The sequence below is a fragment of the Saimiri boliviensis genome, chromosome 4 (genome assembly GCF_048565385.1).
Source record: "Saimiri boliviensis isolate mSaiBol1 chromosome 4, mSaiBol1.pri, whole genome shotgun sequence".
NCBI lineage: Eukaryota > Metazoa > Chordata > Mammalia > Primates > Cebidae > Saimiri > Saimiri boliviensis.
Genome location: NC_133452.1, coordinates 163,732,288 through 163,754,230, shown reverse-complemented (window position 1 = coordinate 163,754,230; position 21,943 = coordinate 163,732,288). Strand labels below are relative to the sequence as shown.

Sequence of the window (21,943 nt, the reverse complement as noted above, 5' to 3'; positions counted from 1 at the left end):
GGATGACTGCAAGGCTACTAACCAGGATCCAAGAATCCAGGTTATATGGAGCATAACTGCTAGCCAACACATTATGTACCTTTTGTGTAAACAAACAAACAAAAAAACAATTTCTGGCATTAAAAACCTCTAATACTTGAGGGTATCGGTTACTATACTATAACTTTATTCGTGACCTGTCAGGATCTATCCAGAATGACTCCCAGAAAGAAAAAATGGTAAAAATACAGAATATATGGCATGAGATGGGTATAATCCAATCAGAAAGCCCAACATACAACTAACTGGAGTCCCAGAAGATAGAGAGAGAAAATAGGTCAGAGACTATATCTGAAGAGAAAATTATTGTTTTCTAGTTTTCCAGAAATACAGAAATTCACATCTTTAAGATGCCCAATAATCACAAGTAGGATAAAAAAGAAACACACAGCAAGACACTTCATAGAGAAATTGCAGAAAAGTCAAGACAAAAAGAATGTCATATAAGCAATCAGAGAAATCAGAAATATTGCCTTCAAATGAACAACAGTTAGACTGGTCTCTGACTTCTCGTCTACAAGAAAGGAAGACAGAACACAATAAAATTACATCTTTGCTATGCTTAGTGAAAATAACCACCAACTTAAATTTGTAAACAGTGACAATATTTGCCAAAAGGAAGACAACATGTTTCAAGTCAACAAAAACAGGGAATTAAATTCATTAATGGGCATTTGAAAATGTTTTGTGGAAATTAGGTTTTATATAACTGACATGTGTTTACAAAGAGCCAAGAATAACCAAGAGAATCTTGAAGAAGAAAAATCAGAATATTTATTCTACCTAATATTAAGATACATTACAAAGTTGTGAAAATTAATACTTTATCTTATTGGCACAAGTAGACCAGTAGAACTAAAGAAAGAGTGTAGAAAGATCTCACATATGTAGACATTTATTTATGACAGAACAATGCCATCTTTGTCATAAAGAAAGGGCTTATAAAATAGTACTGGGTTAAAGGAATACCATTATGAAGAAAAATAAAATTTAACTTACCTCACAACATACTAAAACGTGAAGTAGAGGTGGATTGTACATCTAAAAATTGTAGGCAAAATATAGTTTCTAGAGTATAATACAGAGGAACATTTTCATGATCTAACAAAGAGAATTCTTTCTTAAACAGGACACTAAAAGTACTACCATAGAGAACAAGACAATAGTGATAAATTTGACTGCACTGAAATTAAGAACTTCTGTTCCTCAAAATATAGAAAAAATAGAATTAATAATCAAGTTTGAAAAGATATTTGCAACACATATGAATAACCAAGTTATTATATTCTCACTTCTGAAAATAGATATTACCTAGGAAAGCTTAGGTTATGTAATCTTTATGATTCAGTAAGTAATTCCATTCCAAGATAAATGAATGTATCTACACTGAGAAACATACAAAAAAAAAATAGTTTATAGTATGAGGTTGCCAGCTTTTGCAAAAGAAAACAAAAACAAAACAAAACAAAAAACCAAGATGAAGAGTGCCCAGTTAGATTTGACTTTCAGATAAGGAATAATACAAGACTTTGCTTCATTACCAAAATGGCATGGGACATACTACCAAATTATTCACTGTTTATCTGAAATTCAAATTTAACCCAACATCCTATTTTTCTGACAATCCTCTCATAGTAGCAGTGTTTAAAATAGTCCCAAATTTCTTTGAAAACAATGAGAACAGATTGGGTGCATGGCCCACACCTGTAATCCCAGCACTTTAGGAGGCTGAGGCAGGTGAATCACCTGAGGTCAGGAGTTCAACACCAGCCTGAACAACATAGTGAAACCCTGTCTCTACTAAAAATACAAAAAAATTAGCCAGATGTGGTGGCACAGGCCTGTAGTCCCAGCTCCTCAGGAGGCTGAGGCAGGAGAATCACTTGAACCCAGGAGGCAAAGTTTGCAGTGAGCCAAGATTGCACCACTGCACTCCAGCCTGGGCAACAGAGTGAGACTCTATCTCAAAAATAAAAATAAAAATAAATAAAATAGTCTTATTGAGGCAACATTCAAGAATTGCCAGTAACACAAGATGCAAGGATGCAAGACGACAATGGCATAAGAAAACTATTTTCAAAGATACAAAGCCACACAATGTCACACTTCAGGGGAAAATAAACAAACTATTTAGAGAAGTTTAAAAAAAAACAGGAGATGTAATCAGAAAATGAGTGGAAAATAATAGTATTAATTATCTTGATTAAATTTTTGTTATCTTAAACAAAATCAAGGATAAAAGAAAAAAGAGAACATCTACCTATAATAATCAATAATAAAAAGCTTTAAAGAAATCCCAAAATAGGACCGGATGCAGTGGCTCACGTCTGTAATTCCAGCACTTTGGGAGGCTGAGGTGTGTGGATTGCTTGAGCCCAGGAGTTCGAGACCTGTCTAGACAACATGGCAAAACCTCATCTCTACAAAGAAAAAAAAAGTTAGCTGCACATGGTATCACCATGGAGCTGAGGTGCCTTTTGTCCCACCTAGGACCTGAGGTGGAAAGATCCCCTGAGCCTGTGATTTCGAGGCTGCAGTGAAACATGATTGTGTCACTGAACTCTAGGATGAAAGACAGAATGAGACCTTGTCTCAAAAATAAAGAAAAGAGTCCGGCGCGGTGGCTTAAACCTGTAATTCCAGCACTTTGGGAGGCCAAGGACGGCAGATCACCTGAGTTTGGGAGTTCAAGACCAGCCTGACGAACATGGAGAAATACAGTCTCAACTAAAAATACAAAAATTAGCTGGTGTAATCCCAGCTCCTTGGGAGGTTGAGGCAGAAGGATCGCTTGAACCCGGGAGGTGGAGGTGAGCTGAGATCACACCATTGCACTCCAGCCTGGGCAACAAAAGCGAAGCTCCAGCTCAAGAAAAAAAAAAAGAAAAAAAAAAGAATTACCTAAATAGGAACTGTTTATTGGCATAGAGATAGGTATGGAGACAGAAAACAGGACCAAAAGGAAATGAGAGCCTACCAAATATTAGACCTATTATGAAAATATTGATAAAATTTATACTTCTATTTATAACATTCAATATAAATAGATATATTTATATTGTTTTTAAATCGCTATAGCTATATCTTTAAATCTACCTATCGAGATAGCTATTTCAATTTGAGAATACATCTGAAGAATGTTTAAAGAGCAATATAGATAACTTTTATACATCAGTAGAAGAAAACTCATTCTCTCCAAAGTCAATCCAAAATTTAAAAACAATAAAGTATTGTAATAAAAAATATGAAATATGGGAGTAATAAATCTTGACAAAATAATTATTACAACAGATGAAAATAGGTGAAATTTGCCAGTTAAAATACAAAGACATTCTTAACCTACCTACCTATCTATATATGCTTATATGATACAACAATATGTTGGCTACATAAGACACCTTGGAAAGATGCAGAAAACTTTGAAATAATAGATCAAAATGAAAAAAATCAGTTAATTATGAACTATAAAAAATGAGTATATTAAATTTAATATCTGATATAGAATTTTAGATAACATGTACATAGTAGAAAAATAAAACTGAATATCTTTATAGAGTAAAATGATGACTTTTTAAGCTACTTATAAGTGTGTTTTTCCATATTAGACTTATAAGTCTATATTATTATGGACTTATAAGTCTATATTATTATGGACTTATAAGTCTGTAAGTCCATGGACTATAGGTCTATATTATTTTTAATATTACATTTTAAATGTTCTAAAACAAAAAAACAAGAGCAATAATTTACAATTACTTTAAATTTTAATCCCTCAGGATCCAGAATCTGCCTGGTTTAAAACCTTCATCTTGATGGCAGCCATTAATGTGATTGGCCTAATTTTCTACCTTATAGCTGGTGAAGCAGAAATTCAGGACTGGGCTAAAGAAAAACAACACACACGTCTCTGAGGTGAGAAGTGATCAGATTAAAGTTGATTTTTTGAAACCAGGAATACGGGAGAGAGAGGAGTTAAGGATGACTCCTCAGATGGGGAGGAATAAGGGGTATAGGTTTGGAGGAGAAGAGGAGACCATGTTAAGCCTGAGACTATTAGACATCCTGATGGAAATGGCTGTGGGACTTTTGGGGGATGCTGAGGCTGGAGATATAAATTTGGAATGCTGGGGCTCTTTAACATTAAAAGGTGAGGAACAGAAAGAGAAGTTTGCAAGAAAGACTGGGAAAGGCCTTCAATGAAGTAGGAAGAACAGCTGTAAAATGGAGTCTTGAAGTGAAAAAAGTTGGGGGCAAGGACCTTTGGCAAGTGCTATAATATCAAGGTGTTAAATTATATAAGGTCTAAGAATTTACAAATGGGTTAGGCAAGAGAAACTTTAAAGGTGACCCTGACTAAAAGGATTTTCAAATGAATGATGGTGACAAAGAGTCCATTAAGGTGTATTTAAAGCATGATACTGTGCTTTTCTTATGTAAACTCTATGAGTGGTAAATAAATGGTAGCAGAAACGTCTCTTTGTAGAATAATTTTAGCAAACGCATAAATAAGAATTGATAGATGTGGAATGTCCCTATTTTATAACCCTCAATAAATTAAGAGATCTAGGTGTTGAATTTCAATGGCCATTAGTTACCTTCTGATGAAAGAATATACCACCATTAATGTCTTGCTAATCAAACTGAATCACATTAAGCCTTGTATATAGCTACTGTTTTGGAATAAGTATAGAAAACAGAGAATATGTTGAACTAAATCCAAGTGTATCATTAGCAAATCTAAACTGTAGGATATTTTACAGGTCAAAAGGCTCAGGTTCTTTGTTATAAGCAGAATTTTCAATGTCACAAAAGATATAGCACTCCATTATAAATTTCCTCAACAAGGCAATTACTTCTATAGAAGGGTGTGGCTTACAGACAGAACAATGGCGACCTCACACCTGGACAAGGAGGGAAAAGGGTACTTATTATGCCTGATGGAGGTTCCCCCTACTGCAGTGTCATTCCCCTGTTGGCTAGGGTTCGACCGCACTGTTTAGTCTAATTCCAATTGGCTATTAAAGGGAGAAGGGGTACCAGCCGGAGTGGCAGGAAGGACAGCTACAAGCAGCTCAGAGCAGATAAGCAGGGGTCAAAGCAGGTGACCAAGGCAGGTGACTGGGATGAGTCAGGACCAGGGCATGGTACTGGGGGAACCCATGTGAACCACTAATTAGAACTGGTGGAAAAGGTTGTTTACTGAAACCACAAGGAAGTTAAATTTTAAATAGATAATTAAAGAATAAAAGAGCTGAACACACTGACATACTGATTCCTTGAAGAGAAAGTTGGGGTTCACGATATCTAACAATCCCCCATCTTGAATTTTCAGTTTTGTTTTTTTCTCTTCTAACTTCCTTTACATGTCTTGCCTTAGTTGTTCTGCTATCTCTTTGACAGCATCCCTGGTGTCATTAATTTATTTAAATTTTTATTAATTGTCATCTATGAAAATATTGACTTAAATCCTGCAGTTATTTGATCTTGGGTTTTAAATTTACTTGGTAACTCCAATAGAGTTTATATAAACATGGGGGTTAAAGGACCCATGTGGGGGCACTTCTTTTTTTCTATTATTTTTTTCTTTTTTCTTCCTTTTTTTTTGTCATGTTGACAGAATGCTAGGGTGAAAGGGATAGCCATTTGGAGTAGAGCACAGGTGCTGCTCTAATTACTTGGCAGAGTACCCAGCAACACTCCCTTGCAATACTACCACACATCTGCTTGGGGATTAACAAGGGCAGATTGATTGGTAAGCTCTTGAAAAGGCTTGGCTTTACTGCACCCTGTTAAGTCTTCAAGGAATGCCAACTTTTTCCCCTGCCCTGAAAGGCACAAGGTGAAGTTAACATCAGGGGCTGGAGGCCAGCTGATCCTCAGGGGCTGATCCGCAGGGCTCTTAACCTCAGGGAACAGCAGTGGAAGAGTCTTGCATGACCCAGAACCCCAGCCTGTGGGGTTCTGGAAGAGAGGTACCATACAGCTCATGCCCGGTTAGTGAGAGGACCACTCAGTGGAAAGCGGACAATCTGGTTATCTAGTCTGCCTGTCACACAAACGTAACTGCTTGCGAACAGAATATCTAATCCATTCCAGCCAAGCATTTGCAACCTGATACCCTGTTTCAATTACTATAGTTTGTTTTAAATTTTCAACCTCTACAACTACTTTGGTTTTATCCTTGGATAGATGGTGAAAGAAGGTTTGGTTACTGGAAAACTTAGAAGAGGGAGAAGGGGGTGCAAGAGGTGAGGAGGCAATAAAGCACATTTTAAAGGATTCTATGGGGTTCTTCCCTGAGTCTTCTGCTCCTATACCATAGAAATGACTGAGCGAAGGGGAAGAACTCTGGAGAGCAGAGATGGTAATCTGTCTGACAATGGGGAGGGGTAACTCCTTTAGTGAAATGAATATATGGTTTTAAGAAACTGCAAGTACTAGTTGGGGCTGTCCATCCTTGCTGTTTAGTGGTCCACAGGACGTTGGACCAACTATGCCATAAAAGCTCTGTATCAAGGGGGCAAGACTCATGGTTGACACTGGGGTCTTCACCAAATTTTCCCAGACTAAATGGTCCCAATTCAAAAATGTCCACTCTGAGTAAAGCCTGGAAGGACAGAAGTATTTTTCTGAAATGAAGGGCTGTCTTTGACTTGGCAAGTCCCCACAGGGTATAACAATGCAAGCATCAAATGTAATAGCTTGAGGCAAAATCAACTTGGTTACATTAATTACTAGATGGTCAGCAATAGTGCAAGGAAAGAAGAAAGGGTAATAGAACAGATTAAAGAGTGTTAAATTTTTCTTAGCTTTAGTTTGGTAGGGTTCTCCCCTGGGACTATGGCCCATGACTCTGGGAGCAGGGGTGGGAAGGGGAATGGGGACGGTGCCTTTTTACTTGGATGCGGTCATTAGTCCATTCTTTTTCTGCCGTCCAGACTGCGGTCTCAGTAGTTAGGAACAACAGGTAAGGTCCTTCCTAGGCCAATTTGAGCTTTTCCTTCTCTCCACATTTTGACAAGGACATGGTCCCCAGGCTAATGCTGGTGTGCTGGAAATTCCGGGGGTGACACCTGCACTAAAAGACCTTTAGTTCCGAGGGAAGGGAAAGTGGAAGATAAACCAAGTATATAAACTGATTTTTTGTTTCAAATGTAGGGAGATCAGTAGTAGAGCATCTTTTTGTGGAGCAGTTCGGACTCTTAACATGGTAATAGGTCTTCCTACTTTCCCTAATTGTTGTAACCTAGTGAGTACAGAACCACCACTGAGACCAAAGTAAGCCAATTCAGAGGGTCACTTATTGCCGGCGACTATGGAGGACTGGTGTCTCTCCAACCCAGGGCCCCGAGCTCAGGGGGAGTAAGGGTTTTAAGCGAAAACCCACATCCTGGTGGGGCACGGGGTTCTTTTTTTGCAATCAGTGTTATGCAGAGCAAGCTAGCTATTTTTCACAGAAGCCAAGGTCAGCAGTTATTGCAAGGAAAACCGGGCAGCAAGCAGTTATCACAAAGGAAACGGGGCAGCAGCTACAATTTATTTTTGGAAAAACTGTTTTCCTTGGTGCTTGCACGGTGCAGGGTTTAAGATGGCATTGCTTAGGTTCTAACTCTGGGTCAGCTATGGCACATAGTGAAGGTGTGTGCCAGGGAGAACGATATTTCCATGTTATATCCAGTACTTATGCTAATTTCCCAATGACATGTGCAGTAAAATGAGTCCTAATATCTGAATCAATAAATACTTTAGACAACCAACTGGAGGCATCTTTGTGTAATTAATCTGGATACTTTGGAATGGCCTTAAGCCTGGATTCCTTCCCAGAGGGGTAATTCTTCTATAGTTTATTAGTTTTCTTACATACTAAGCAACTGTCTGTAACTTGTTTGACCAGGGTATAAATTTCTATGTACCCATAAACTCTGAGGATCACATCACACATGGCTTGAGACCCCAATGGGTGCAGCTGGAAGTAGATTCCACTCATAAAGAGTTTGGAAAACATTTTTCTCTGGTCTGGCAATAGCCATTTTCCTTCTGAATTCTCTGTAGCACCTATTTTTATTAGATTTTAGACAAAAGAAAGCCAAACACCATTATATATTTGACAATAAACTCTGAAGATGACATCACACATGGCTTGAGACCCCAATGGATGCAGCTGGAAGTAGATTCCACTCATAAGGAGTTTGGAAAACATTTTTCTCTGGTCTGGCAATAGCCATTTTCCTTCTGAATTCTCTGTAGCACCTATTTTTATTAGATTTTAGACAAAAGAAAGCCAAACACCATTATATATTTGACAATGCTTCCTGTATGATTTTATACCAGATAAGTTTCACCTTTATATTAGTGTTCTATTAACATTAAACTTAATAAAACCTGTGGACATATTTATCCAAATTTAATGTCTGATCATAAGGTAAAATATTTATACACTCTTTTTAACCCTGCATAATTTTTGTTAAAGAGCAGCTTAGTGCTTTTTAAAAAACAAAAACAAAAAACTGTTGTGCTTTTAAGGTCTAGTTCACAGAAAAACTGGATGATATTCCTTTAATTAGTCAATATGTTTACGCATGGAATTTCCTTTATAATTAACATTTTAAAACTTGCTTAAACCTCCAAAACATAATCTTGTGTGTGTGTGTGTGTGTGTGCGTGTGTGTGTGTGCGTTCAAGTTTATTATCTTTGAATCAGTATTATTTTTACTGTTTTATCGTTGCCATAAACCGGAGCAATAAGAATAACGTATTTGAGAGGTAGATGTGGGCGCTGGAGGGGGCAAGGCATGGGAAAGAGCATTGTGACAGAATGGTAACCTCTTCTTCTAGACACTGGAGAGCAGGCTTTGTTAAAAGCACTTTGCCTCTGCAAGGTCAAAGCTTTCATCTTTTTTTCAAATTGCATTTTAGGTTTTGGGGTAGATGTGAAGAACATGTAAGATGATTACGTACGTACACACATGGCAGTGTGGTTTGCTGCCTTCCTCCCCATCACCTATATCTGGCATTTCTCCAAAACATAATCTTTTTTTACATGAAGGTACAAATCCACATTCTATACCTCCTTATAATCCTTTTACCAAAAGTATATTTTACTTTCCTCACACACTTTGTACATAAACTGTTTCTTTAATAGTTTTACATTCAGGAGGCCTAATTACTTTTAAAGTGTACAACATTTCTTGCATAAATTGCCTTTTATAACATTTTTCATGACTTTCACAGACAATCTTCAACTTTCTGACTTGTAAACATCCCTTTCTTTAAACAGCCAGTTATTTTCTTTCAGAACAAGAATTTACCATTTAAGATTCTTTTTACATAAATTCTCCTTTTTTTCTTTTTTCTTTTCTTTTTTTTTTTTTTGGTCAACGATAATAACCCTTCTTTTCCAAAGTAAACTTCTTTCCTGTCAGTGGACTAGGCTGTCTAAGGCCACAAGATTAGTTAACTTTTAGCAAACTTCATAAATAAGCATGTCCCCTAAAGCATTTGGGGCATCTGAAGGTTACTAGGTTAAGGATTTTTGATAGGAGGGCTACTGGTTGTCAGTGGCCTCTATGCCTTTGAGCAAGTATTTTTAAGTCTACACCCTTCTTTACACTGACAAAAAGATGAAATGGCTGCTTAAGGAGGAAACCTTTCCTTCTAGTCATTGCCACATGAGGGAGTTTAGCCTGCCTTGTGTGAGCTATTTGCATAAGGGCTTTATTTTTAGGGTATTAGAAACTATCTATAGACTTAAGACTCCAAAAATCCTTGGGGTAAGACTGTCCATTGGTATTGCTATTTGCCACCTGAGTGAGGGTCTTCTCACTCAAAGGCAAATAGGTCCCGGCTGTCCGCTGCCAACGGACCAGCCCTGAAGGCATCCTTTAAACCTATTACTGCAAACTACTGGTGATTGTAATAGTATAAAGATTGGGAACAATAGGGTTTAAGAAGCCCATCAGGGAAAAGACCTTCAATTACCAATTACAGGTTTTAAATTTATCCTGGCTTTTAAAAGAATAGGGCACATTTCTTTCTACTACTTCTATCTCTTCCTTTCTCTCTCTCTGACTTCCTCTGTTCCCTCTGTTAGTCTTTCTCCTCTAGGATTTCTTTTTTTGAGTCTCTGTCTTTTAGAAGGTCTTTTACAGGTTTATCTTCCTAGTTCTCTATTTATTTTTTGTGATTTCTTAATATTTGGCCCATTGTTAGCGACAAAATGAACAGGGTCCTCCAGAAATATACCAGCGTGTTTTTCTGCATGTTTTCTCGGTGGGCTGCATTGCTATTGTCCCACCAGGTGTCTTGGGCAGGAAATTTTCGATCTGCTGTAGGAACGTTGGCCAGGTGGGCATTCCTGTTCCTAGCTCCCACAGCAGCTCTACAGATCATACCTCTTTTCCTAAGAGGGGAAAGGGACGTTCTGAGTATCTTTTTTTTTTTTTTTTTACACTGCTCTATCTCACGTTGAAGGCCTTTTAGGGAAGGGTACTCAGGCTGGTAGCGAGTGCTCTTGGGACGACGATTCCCAAGAGGCAGGGTTATGAGGAGGGGGACAAAAAGGATCGAAGGCTCTGGGACAGCAGCTGCTTATTGTTTGTTTGCTTTTGGTTCCTTCATTATTCTCCTCATAGTTTAACAGTAGGCCTGGGGGAATATTGTTGTTGCTAGCCTGATCCTTTTCATCCCTTGCCCTACTTGCGGTATTTCACATTTTGGGTTGAAGCTCGATGTCCCTTACCGGAAATGTCTCATCTTTCGTTGTTGCTGTTGTTTTAACCCCAAAGACACCCCAACCAAGGAATACTTCACAGCCGTCTAACGGCTTCTCTTACCTTGGTCTGTCGCAACCAAGGAATTACTCCCTCTCCCCACTCCTCCCCCCGCCCCCTCCTCTCCCCCCACTCCTCCCCCCCGCCCCCTCCTCTCCCCCCACCCCTGACCCTCGTGGCTTCTCTTACCTTGGTCGGTCCGGACAATCACGGAAATACTTTGCCGGTGGCGTTTCCTTCCTTGGCCTGCCGCGACCACCAAGGAAATACTTTGCTAGCTCCCGGGCCTTTCCTTTCTTGGCCTGCGCACAGACTTGCCGAGGATCCTTGCCCTCAGGTCGCCGGCCCTTTCCGCGTTGCTGAGAGTCCTGGCGTCTTCCTCGCACCCGGTCAGTCCTGACTTTTCACTCCTGAGGCCGCGGCACTGAGGCCGTGAGGATGCCCCTCTCAGGAGGGAGGCCCAGAGGCTGCCCCCGGAGGGGAATGGGGTCCCCCGAATGGGCCGCCGAGATTGTTAGAAGTACAATTTGCGATGCTGCAAAAGAAGCAGCCCTCGAATACAAATTTCCTCAACAAGGCAAGTGACTTCTACAGAAGGGTGCGGTTCACAGATGGAACAATGGCGGCGCACAGCTGAACGAGGAGGGAACGCGGACTCCGGCAGGACGGGCCCCTCGTGCTGTGGCGGTCCCCTATTGGCTAGGGCTGGACCGCACAATCTAGGCTAGTTCTGATTGGCTGTTTTAAAGGGAGCCGGGTACCAGCTGGAGTGGCGGGGTGGGTAGTGCGGCGGGAAGGACCGTTAAGGGCAGGTAAGCCTGGGTCAAAGCAGGTGGCTGGGATGGGTCAGGACCGGGGCAGGGGACCGGAGGAACAGATAGGAACTGCTGATGAGCACTGGTGGAGAAGGTTGTTTACTGACACGACCAGGAAGTTAAGCTTTAGAGAAAGAATAAGACAGCTGCACATACTGATTCTTTGAAGAGAAACTTGGGGTTCACCATATCTAACATTCTTTAATAAATTACATATTAAAAATAGGGGATAGAAGTAGATGCTCTACTTTAGAAAGAAACGGCAAAACAAAATTTTAAATCTTGGTGAAGTGAAACACTGTAATGGTATGCCTGTGGGTGATAAGCCTGTAAAGTAATACAGAAAAAGAGATTATTGTAAATGTCACGGTAGTAACATTTAGGGGCAGGGAGAGACCATTGGAAGAACTTCTGGAATCCTAGCAATATTCTGGTTTTCAGGTCCAGGCTAGTGATTACAAACATTTATCCTATAATAATTTATTGAGCCAAACATTTGTGCAAGTTTCTGTGTCTGAGTTTTATTTTATAGCATGGAGAGAGAGGGAGAGGGAGAGAGAGGAGAGAAAGAGAGAGAGAATGAATACAGTCTGAGGAAATTTAGACAGCCAGGATAGGCATTCCTATAAAGGAAATCAGAGAAATGGTGTGGTAGCTGTAGAGGGATGTAGAACCAAGGAGGGTATTGTTTATTTGGTTTTTGTTTGTTTCAGAAGATAGATGCAATAGCATATAAGGTGATGGTATAATTCAATAATGAAGTTCCACAATGTAGGAGAGAAGGCAGAAGGACAGAATTTGAAAGTACTTGAATCGTCTGGAGGGGATGAAATTCAATCACCACAGCTGGAGTTGGCCTTGGGTAGGAACCTAGAGCTTCTCCACAATGGCAGAGAGAAGGCAGTGTTGTGTATGTGATGTGTTAGTATATGGGTTGGCGTCTTCTCTGTGCAATAAGCAATGAGGTTCTCATTTAAGAGGGAGGGGCTGAGGGACAAGGAAATGGAGAAAATACACATGGCTAAAGAAGGTAAACTTACCATTATGAGAGGATTATATAATTGTTTACTTAGAAAATCCACATGGGTTGCCTGGAAAACTATAGAAACCATAATGAATTCAGTTAGTTTCCTGGAAAATTTATTAATAAATAAATTTTTCACCTTAAACGAAAATAGCCAGTTAGAAAATTTATTGGAAGAAATGATCCAAATGATGTCTGAAGGAAACTTATTTAAAAAATAGCATCTCACTCTGTTTCCTAGGCTGGAGTACAGTGGTGCAATCATAGCTTACTGTAGCCTCAATCCCCTAGGCTCAAGTGATCCTCATGCCTCAGCCTACCGAGTAGCTGGGACTATAGGCACGCACCACCACACCCAGCTAAAGGAGGGATATTGACAGTGTCACTCAAACATGAAATTGAGTCAGTATTATATTGACTTCATATTGCAAATACTAAAAATTTCCATAATGGCATACTCACAAAAATTTGCCAAGATGCAAGCATAGTTCAAGATTGATGATTTAGAAATGGCAAAAATCTGGATAGGGAATTAACCATATTTGTCAATGCAGCTTTAGTTAATACTTTTTAAGTGAATGGAGTATAACCAGCAGTTTAAAAATACAAAAGTTTATCTGAATATTTTAATGTAGAAATGACTGAGATTTTCTTTACAAATAAGCATATGATAGCACTAGGAAATATCCCATAGGCATTAGTAAAAGTTTATCCTCTATTTCCAAGGCACAGAGAGGGGCACAGCTATGGGAACAATCACCTTACTTTATTCAGATTCCATAACTCTTAATTGTTGTTATATATTTGACCTATTAAATACTGAAAGTTATACCAAAGTTTTCCATTATTTTCTATCCATTTTTCTTTTTATGTCTGCTTTGGCAGTTAGTATTGAATACTATATTCTGATGTTATAATTTCAAAAAGATTTTGATGAGTATATCTTAATTTGAAATTTACTTTTGACTTTATAAATTTATGAGTCCTTTCCATTTCATAATTTTTACTTTTAATATACTTTCTGATATTGATATGGCAAACTTAAATTGTGGGTGTGGGTGTGTGCTTATTTTAGATTCCCCGGAATACTTTTGCATAGCATTTAAATTCAACCTTCCTGAGTCATTTTATTTAATGTTTTTTCTTGCAGAGTCTATATAGCTGGATTCAATTATTTCACCCACTTTGAAGCCTGTCTTCTTTGTATAGATGACTTTAAGTCAACTATGTTTATTGTCATTACAAATAAACTTCATTTCCTGGCATCTTATTTCTGTTCCCTTAAAAAATCCTTCTTATCTTTTTGGTACTTTTCCTCCCCCTGCCTCCTTGCCTGCTTCTAGTAATTTGGGTTTGTAGAATATTTTAAATTTTCATTGTGATTATGCTCTCAAAATCTTCTTTGAAAATGTATTCATTTTTTTCACCTAAATTCGATATTCCTTTCCTGCTTCCCCCCACCTTTCAAAATATCAAACACATTCAATTTTTCTAATATTTTTTCTTGGTTCTAGGCCAATTCTATGTAAGCCTGTAATTCCCAAACATGATGTGGATAGAATTTCCTCTATTCTCCTTTCTGTTTACCTGATTGCCCTTGGCATCTTTCGATCAGGCTGGCAGTGGAAGTTTTAAACTTGCATTTTAGGTATTAGGCTAGGCGACAGAGGGGCCCTGGGGACACTAGTATAGACAGTGCCATAGTGCAGGAGGTATTCTGGGCCTTGCTGTTTGTCTTGCTGTGCTGATGGTTGTTTCTTCAACAACCTGCATCCTCAGGGCTGTCAGCCATTCATGCCTGTTCGTGGAATCAGCAATATTTTACCTGTCACTCACAAACTGACACATTGCTCCAAAGTTGGTTACCTTACAACTTTGCCGTTTAATTTTAGAAGTTGGAGGAAGATAAGAAAAGGCAGAATTATGGCCTTCTCCTGTAGCCTAGAAGCCATTGCCAATATGCCTGAGGCACCAGGATTGCAAAGATCCATTGGTTCCCAGGTGCCCTGCCTCCTACCCAGCCTCACCCAGGAGGAAGTCGTTTCGCAGCCCTGGAACTTGTTTTCACCTCTCTCTTCCCTCTGAATGTGCTGAGTTTGTGAGTTTAGTAGGCAGCTGTGAGTAGATTTCTAATGTCACCCTTTATTTTGGCCCTCAGTGTTTTGAATTTATAATAGTCCTTGTTGATATGAGTATGAGGTAGTTCTCTAGGTTTTATAATATTCTATTCTTGCTTCTTTAAATTAATTTTAGTGGATCCCAGGGACAATAATTGTATAAAGGGGCATGCATTCTGCTTGTGGTAGTTCCTTTACAGCAGGCTTCTCAATCTCTTTTGTGTAATGGACACAACTCAGCATATAATGCAGAGGATTCTAAAGGAGACTAATTATCTTGAAATAGTTATCAAGATATTAAAATGCATGTTTATGATAACATAACCTTTTTAATTAGTGCTTTTGTTTTAAAATAATATTGAACAATACAAAGTATTTTGAGATACTAGTAATAATTGTGTGAATAAAAGTTCTCTGAAAAGAAATTTAGAGGAAAGAGACTATTCCATTGAACAGTTTGTGAATTAGGGAGAGGCAAATTTAAGGTGCAGTCCAAAGAACAAAAGGAGAGTTTATGGTGTATAAAGAAAGTTTCTGCCCAGGTTCCCACTCAGGTTCATTTGTGCAAATGCAGGATTCAGACTTGCTTAGTTCTGAGAGGATGATACTTGCTGAGTTCTGAATGATCAACTCAGGCTACAGTCTGTTTGTTGGTTCAGCCACATAAACAAACAAGCAGCTATGAACATCCCAAAGTTAAGAAGATGTGTGGGTGTTAGGAGAACTCCTAGTAGTGTGTGACCTCTAATCAGCAAATGACTGCTTGGCTCTATTTTGAATTTAGGAACTATTTTGAATTTAGGAGCAGTTAGCCAATCAGCATCCATCTTGAAGGATTTGTTCTTTCATGGTTCACACTTGTAATGGTCAGAGGAAAATACCTGTGATTTTTATTGCTATCAAAGTACTACCACTGCTGTGTTGTGTTGCCTACATTCATAATGGAAGGAAATGTTAAGTTTTAGACAGATGTTAAGGAAAGAAAGATGTGATTTTTTTCTATGTAAATTTACAGACCCTAGATTAATAATCTCTGCTTTCTAATATTCATTCATATAGTAAATAAACATATTTAAGCACTTTTGTAGATGCTGAGACAGCAGTGAGCAATATCGTCAGGACTTAAGTGGCTAAAAGAGCTTCACATTTTGGTGGGGGAAAACAAATAGCTATATTTAAACAGAATAATTTAAACAGACATATTTAAGCAGACACTGATAAAAGAACATGAAATAGGGTAGCGTGATAGAGCGTGTTCAGGAGAGCTGTTTTTGCTGGTCAGTGAGTATTCCAAGCATAAAAAATAATGTGCCTCTCTTTCTTATCACCGAAGTCTCAACCCAAATGTCACCTGCAGGGAGAAATTTGCTCTCAATTGAACCCAACTCTCACTGCTCTATCCCAGCACCTGTAAAAGTACTTAAATATATTCTCTACTGTCTGAATGAATATTAGAAAGCAGGAATTATTGATCTAGGGGCTGTGAATTTGCATACTCTGGGCAGGAGTATTCCAAGCATAAAAAATAAGCAAGGAAAGTAATCTGGAATGGGAGTGAGCTCAGTATTCCTAAGCGGGAGAATGGAGGGCAGGGTATTTGGAATCTCCTGAGTAAAGAGAGATGAAATGTGTAAGTGATTAAGGTTAAGAGGTTAATGCAGTGCTTCCAAGTCATGGCAAAAGCTTGGTTTGAATTCAATTGTGTTTATAATCAAACCCATTGGATACTTTTGAGAAGAGTGACTTTCCTGATCAATTATTTATAAAGATCATTCTTGCTACCTTCTAGAGAAAGGACTTTAGGGAAGCAAGAGTAGAGGCAGGGAGACCAGGGCAGAGGCTGTTTCAGAGGTTCAAGTGAGAGATGTTGACAGTGGACTAGGATGGAGGCAGAAAAGATGGTGAGAAGCAGCCAGATTCACATGAGTTCTGGAGGCAGAACAGACCAGACAAGGCAAAGAGATTGTAAACTACGCAGAAAGAGAAGAAACAAGGATAGGACTTAGATTTTGGCTTTAGCAATTAAAGAGTGTTTATGACTGAGATCGGAAGCCTTGACAGGGAGGAGGATGGGATAGGATTTTGTCCACGTTAAACTGGAGATGCTTTTAGAAAACCCATGAAAACATCCCATAGACAGCCATACAAATCTGAACACAGTAAAGAGGTCCAAAGGAGAGAGAAACAGTTTGGGATTATCAGCATGTGGTTGAGATAACCTAGGGAAAATGTGTATATGCAGAAGGAAGGACCCAGTTACCAAGCCCTAGGACATGCTGATATTTAAGGACCTGATAGAGAAGGTAGAAACAAAAGGAAGCAAGAAAGTGACCAGTAAGGTAGGAAGAAAGCCAGACAAGTGGGAGCCCTCATGAAGCCTATAGCAGAGGAGCTATACCAAGAAGGAGCATGTTCTGCCCAGTGTGCAGTTCCTCCCAGATATCAAGTAAGAGGAAGATCAGAGCTAAACACTGGCTTTGGCAGTTGGTGCCCACTGTGGGGCTGAGACGTAATTCTGTACATTACTTATGTTTCTCAGCATTTCACTTCATGTGTCTCCATAGTTTGGAGGTAGGGGAACAAGATCATCTTTCATTACAGAAAATGAGAATTTGTGTATTGTGTAGTTGTCAGAGGATCTATTGTGCTGGAGTAAGGCTTTTCAGTAGTTTATATAATGAAGATATGAAAACTCACTTGGTTAGAAGTTATGTAAACGCAGAGGTATAGATATGTGGTCATAAATTCTTTTAAATTTGTGTGTTACCTTGTATTAGTATTGTGAACAAAAGCTTTCTAAAAGGAATTTGGAGGAGAGAGATTTTTTCTGTAGTGAACAGTGTGCAAACCAGAGAAATGAAGCCTCCAGTGTGAAATTAAGACAGGTTTCAGAGGTCAAAAAAAAAGGCTCTGGTTTTATAGCAAGCGTTCCTGCTCAGGTTCTCATCCGGTTCCTTTATGCAAGTGAAGGATGTTGGGTAAACATGATCCTGATGGAGGTCTCTTGCAGACAGTTGTTAAAACAGAACAACTGTTTTAACAACTTTAGAACAATTTTAAAGGAGAGTCAAATGTATAGCCCAAATATATGAAAGATCATTAAGACTTGCAGAGTAGAACACAGAAGGGATCCTATCCTGAGGAAAGCCGGCTGAAAAGATCTAGAAATTGGAAATTTCACCCAGTCAGTCCAGCAGTAGACTTGATAGGGATGTGCTTTTCAAAGATTTGAGGATCTTAGATGTTTCTAATTCAGCCTGACTAGAAGTATTTGTTCAGGTGCAGATGAGTGTTAGTGACAGCCCAAACACCATCTTGCACAGTGAGAAGATAGGCTAAAGCACTGTGGTTGTCCAGGACCACACAAGCAAGGGAGTCTCAGGACCTGTTATGCCTTTATTCCTCAGGCAGTGGAGTGGGCAATTCTGTAAACAGTGCAAGAAATGTTTTTCTCTATATATTCATTCCAAGCAGAACCTAGTCCAAACCACGATCCCAGAAACCTTCCTAATCTAGCTCCTTCACTGGGGTTAATCTTCCCAGGTAAATCACTTCCTTGAGAGTGTCTACAGCTATCATTTTTATAATCCTATGGGTTTTCATTATGGTAGTAATCAATAATTGATAGAGCTCTTTTACGCCTGGGAGGCAAACATAATGCTTCCAGGGGTTTTAATAATTGTGATGGGAGCAATGATTTGATCCAGAAAGCAAATGCCTGCATTGTTTTCATGTCCTGAGACAGGGATAGGAAAATTCTTGACTATGGTAACTGGAGACAAAAACATAGTCTTTGTGGCAGCACAATTTCCTGAGAGGTCAAGAAAATTCAAAGACCCATTTACAGACAAGAGAGAGAGAGAATGTGGTCGAACCAAGTGCTAGTCTTAGGTAATAAAAGAGTGGTATGATCAAACTGACAGACTTGGAAAACCATGGGAAAGATATTGGCTGTCAGGATGTACAGGTATACTGAAGAATGCACTAGCAAGGTCAGCAGCTGAAGAGTATTGGCTTTCAGGGGAACATTAGAGAGTAAGGTATGAAAGTCAGGAACTACTGGGTATTTAGGAATGACTATGTTATTGATAGCCCTAAGATCCTGGAAAGATGCTGTACTCTACCATTGGGTTTACAGATGGAGAGACTAGGAGTATTGCAAAGCCTGGTGCAAGGGACAAGTTTCTTTTGTGTAAAGTTGTCCATTCTGGTCTGTATACAAGTCTGGGCCTCAGATTCAGGGTATATAGCTTAATGGTGGACGGGGGCGCTTATTACGGTTTACCTGAATCTTGATCAAAGGTGCTGAATGCATGTGACCAACATCAGTTTTGGATTATGCCCTAAGACTCTCGGGTACCTCTTGGAGAGCAGGATGGGTAGCATTGTTGAGGTTAACTAAATAGATGGGAATTTGGGTAAAAGCTGTTTCTGTGGCAAAGTCTTCAGGTAAGGATAGCTCAAACATATTTACTCTTTTTGAGAGAAGGAAATATGGTTTCTAAGTAGGTTTCTAAGAAGTCTCTTCCTGGTAATTTTGGAGAGGCCAATGGGACAAGTAAATAAACTGACTGCCAGGGAAGGGTCCTAGTTGGAAGGCGATAGGCAAAGATTTAGAGACCATGATAGGCTGGTTGGCTACCCCAAACATCTGAAGGAATTCAGGGCTGCAGGAAGGGAACATTGACAGCATGCCAGGGCTAAGGATAGATAGAGTAGCCCCAGTGTTGGCCAGTGCTCTAACTTTTCAGACAATCAGGTGAACAAGCAAAAGAGGTAGGAGGGAGTGAAAGATAAAGCAGAGGTGGCAAAAAAGAAAAAGGAAAAAAGGTGCAGAAGACAGGCAGAACAACAGGAAAGAGGGCCCAGGAGAAGGTTTTTCCAGAGGGTTTTTTGCAGCTTTAGTCTCAGTCTTGCGGGCACTAATCCCGCTTTCAATTTCATTAAGGCACTCACTCAATTTGGAATTATTTTCTTTCAGAGAGACAATGGTGGCCTCTTGATTCAGTTTACAACTTTCAAAGTGCCAACTGATAAAGGCTTCCCAATGTCTCTGAGAGGTTCAGTATTTTCTTTGTGTGCACAGAATGGCAAGCTTTGGAATTTCAGAGGAGCCCTGTTTGGCCCTGCAAAGTTGAAGATTATCATGGGTAATTTTTGTTCAGAGACCTAGCCAATTACAACTCAGCGGACCATAAGTTGTGCTTATAAAGCCATCCGGAGTCCCAGCAGGTGGCTGATCAGCAGGGAAAACCTTACAACACGCCTGTAATCCCAGCACTTTGGGAGGCCCAGGCGGGTGGATCACGAGGTCAAGAGATCGAGACCATTCTGGTCAACATGGTGAAACCCCGTCTCTACTAAAAATACAAAAAAATCAGCTGGGCATGGTGGCGCGTGCCTGTAATTCCAAGTACTCAGGAGGCTGAGGCAGGAGAATTGCCTGAACCCAGGAGGCGGAGGTTGCGGTGAGCGGAGATCGCGCCATTGCACTCCAGCCTGGGTAACAAGAGTGAAATTCCGTCTCAAAAAAAAAAAAAAAAAAAAAAAAAAACTTAAAACACAGGCTACCCATTGTACTTACCTGATTAAGTCATCCCTTCCATTATCCTTAGTGCCTGTGTTGCCACAAAACCTTATAGACAGGCCAAGTCCTAATGGGAAGGCCCCCCACAAAACCCAGGGCAAGTTGGAAAGGTCTATAGAGTTGGATGGTCAGAGGCAGGCAATTTGAAAAGCCTCCAGCAAACTTGGAGCCAACCTGGAGCCAGTCCCTAAGAGGGAATGTCCTCTCAGGGGTCTAGTTGGAGGAAACTGGTTGAAACTAGAAAGATCCCCTACTAAACTTGAGGCCAAAAGGGAATGTCCCATCTGGGGTCTGGGTAGAGGGAATTACTAAAGCTGGAAAACTGCTCCCCTCTTCCAAACTGGGGCCAACAGGTAATAATATCCTCTCTGGAGTCTGGATGGAGGGGCCTACAGGGAAAGAATAAAGCCTGAGACTTCAACCAAAGCATGGGAGGTCTGAATTTGAGAGGACTTATTCAACCCTTCCCTCCCTACTGGCACCACTGAGAAGACAACTGAGTTCAAGGGGCTCTTGCTGGCACCCACCCATGATTTGTTTCAGGACAGGGCTTCAAATCTCACTTTTGATGCCAAGAATGTGAACAACAGTTTTCTGAATAGGAATTTGGAGGAAAGAGACTTTATTCCAGTGAATTGTTTGCAAACTGTGGAGAGGAAACCCAGGGTACAAAATGAAAGTGGATTCCAAAGAACGAAGGGAAGTTTCAGTTTTCTGTTTTGTTTTGTTTTGTTTTGTTTTGTTTTGTTTTGTTTTTCAGTCAGTCTTGTTCTGTTGCCCAGGCTGGAGTGCAGTGGTACCATCACAGCTCACTGCAGCCTTGAATTTCTGAGCTCAAGTGATCCTCCCACCTCAACCTCCTGAGTAGCTGGGACTAGGCACACGCCACCATGCCCTGCTATTTTTTTTAATATTATTTATATAGAAATGGGATCTTTATGTTTCCCAGGTTGGTAACAAACTCTCAGCCTCAAGCAGTCCTCTACCTATGTCTCTCAAAGTTTCAGGATTTAAGACTGAGCCACCACACCAAGCAAGGCTGTTTTTTATAGCAAAGGTTCCCTCCCACCCATGTTTTTTGTTTGTTTGTTTTGGAGACAGAGACTCGCTCTCTCACCCGGGCTGGAGTGCAGTGGCTCGATCTTGGCTCACTGCAACCTCCTTCTCCAGGGTTCAAGTGATTCTCCTGCCTCAGCCTCCCTAGTAGCTGGGATTACAAGCGCTTGCCACCACGCTTGGCTAGCTTTTGTATTTTTAGTAGTAGTTTTAGTAGTATTTTTAGTAGAGACGGGGGTTTCACTATACTGGCCACACTGGTCTCTAACTCCTTGCCTCAAGTGATCCACCTGCCTTGGCCTACCAAAGTGCTGGTATTATAGGGATTATAGGGATGAGCCACTGGGTCTGGCCCCACCTATGTTTTTAATCAGGTTCATTTATGTAAATAAAAGCTTGAAAGAAATTTAGTTGAGATTGGTCTGCATAGTTGATTTCTGATTGGATTGCAAAACTGAGTTCTGGTTGGTCAATACAGCTGAACCCTGATTGATTGACTGAGGCTGCTGAGCTCCAATTGCTTGGTTCAGGTGAAT

At 39.9% G+C, this 21,943-nt stretch overlaps 1 protein-coding gene across 2 annotated transcripts in view; it reads left to right on the top strand.

Moving 5' to 3' along the window:
* SLC17A1 (solute carrier family 17 member 1) overlaps positions 1-21,943 on the top strand; it is a 52,796-nt gene that overhangs the window by 27,423 nt on the left and 3,430 nt on the right. For both annotated transcript variants that reach the window (XM_010337999.3, XM_003927286.4), the window contains one exon: positions 3,816-3,951. In XM_010337999.3, coding sequence (XP_010336301.1) covers positions 3,816-3,950 — 135 coding nt within the window. In that variant the 3' untranslated portion in view covers position 3,951. The remainder of the gene's footprint in view (positions 1-3,815; positions 3,952-21,943) is intronic.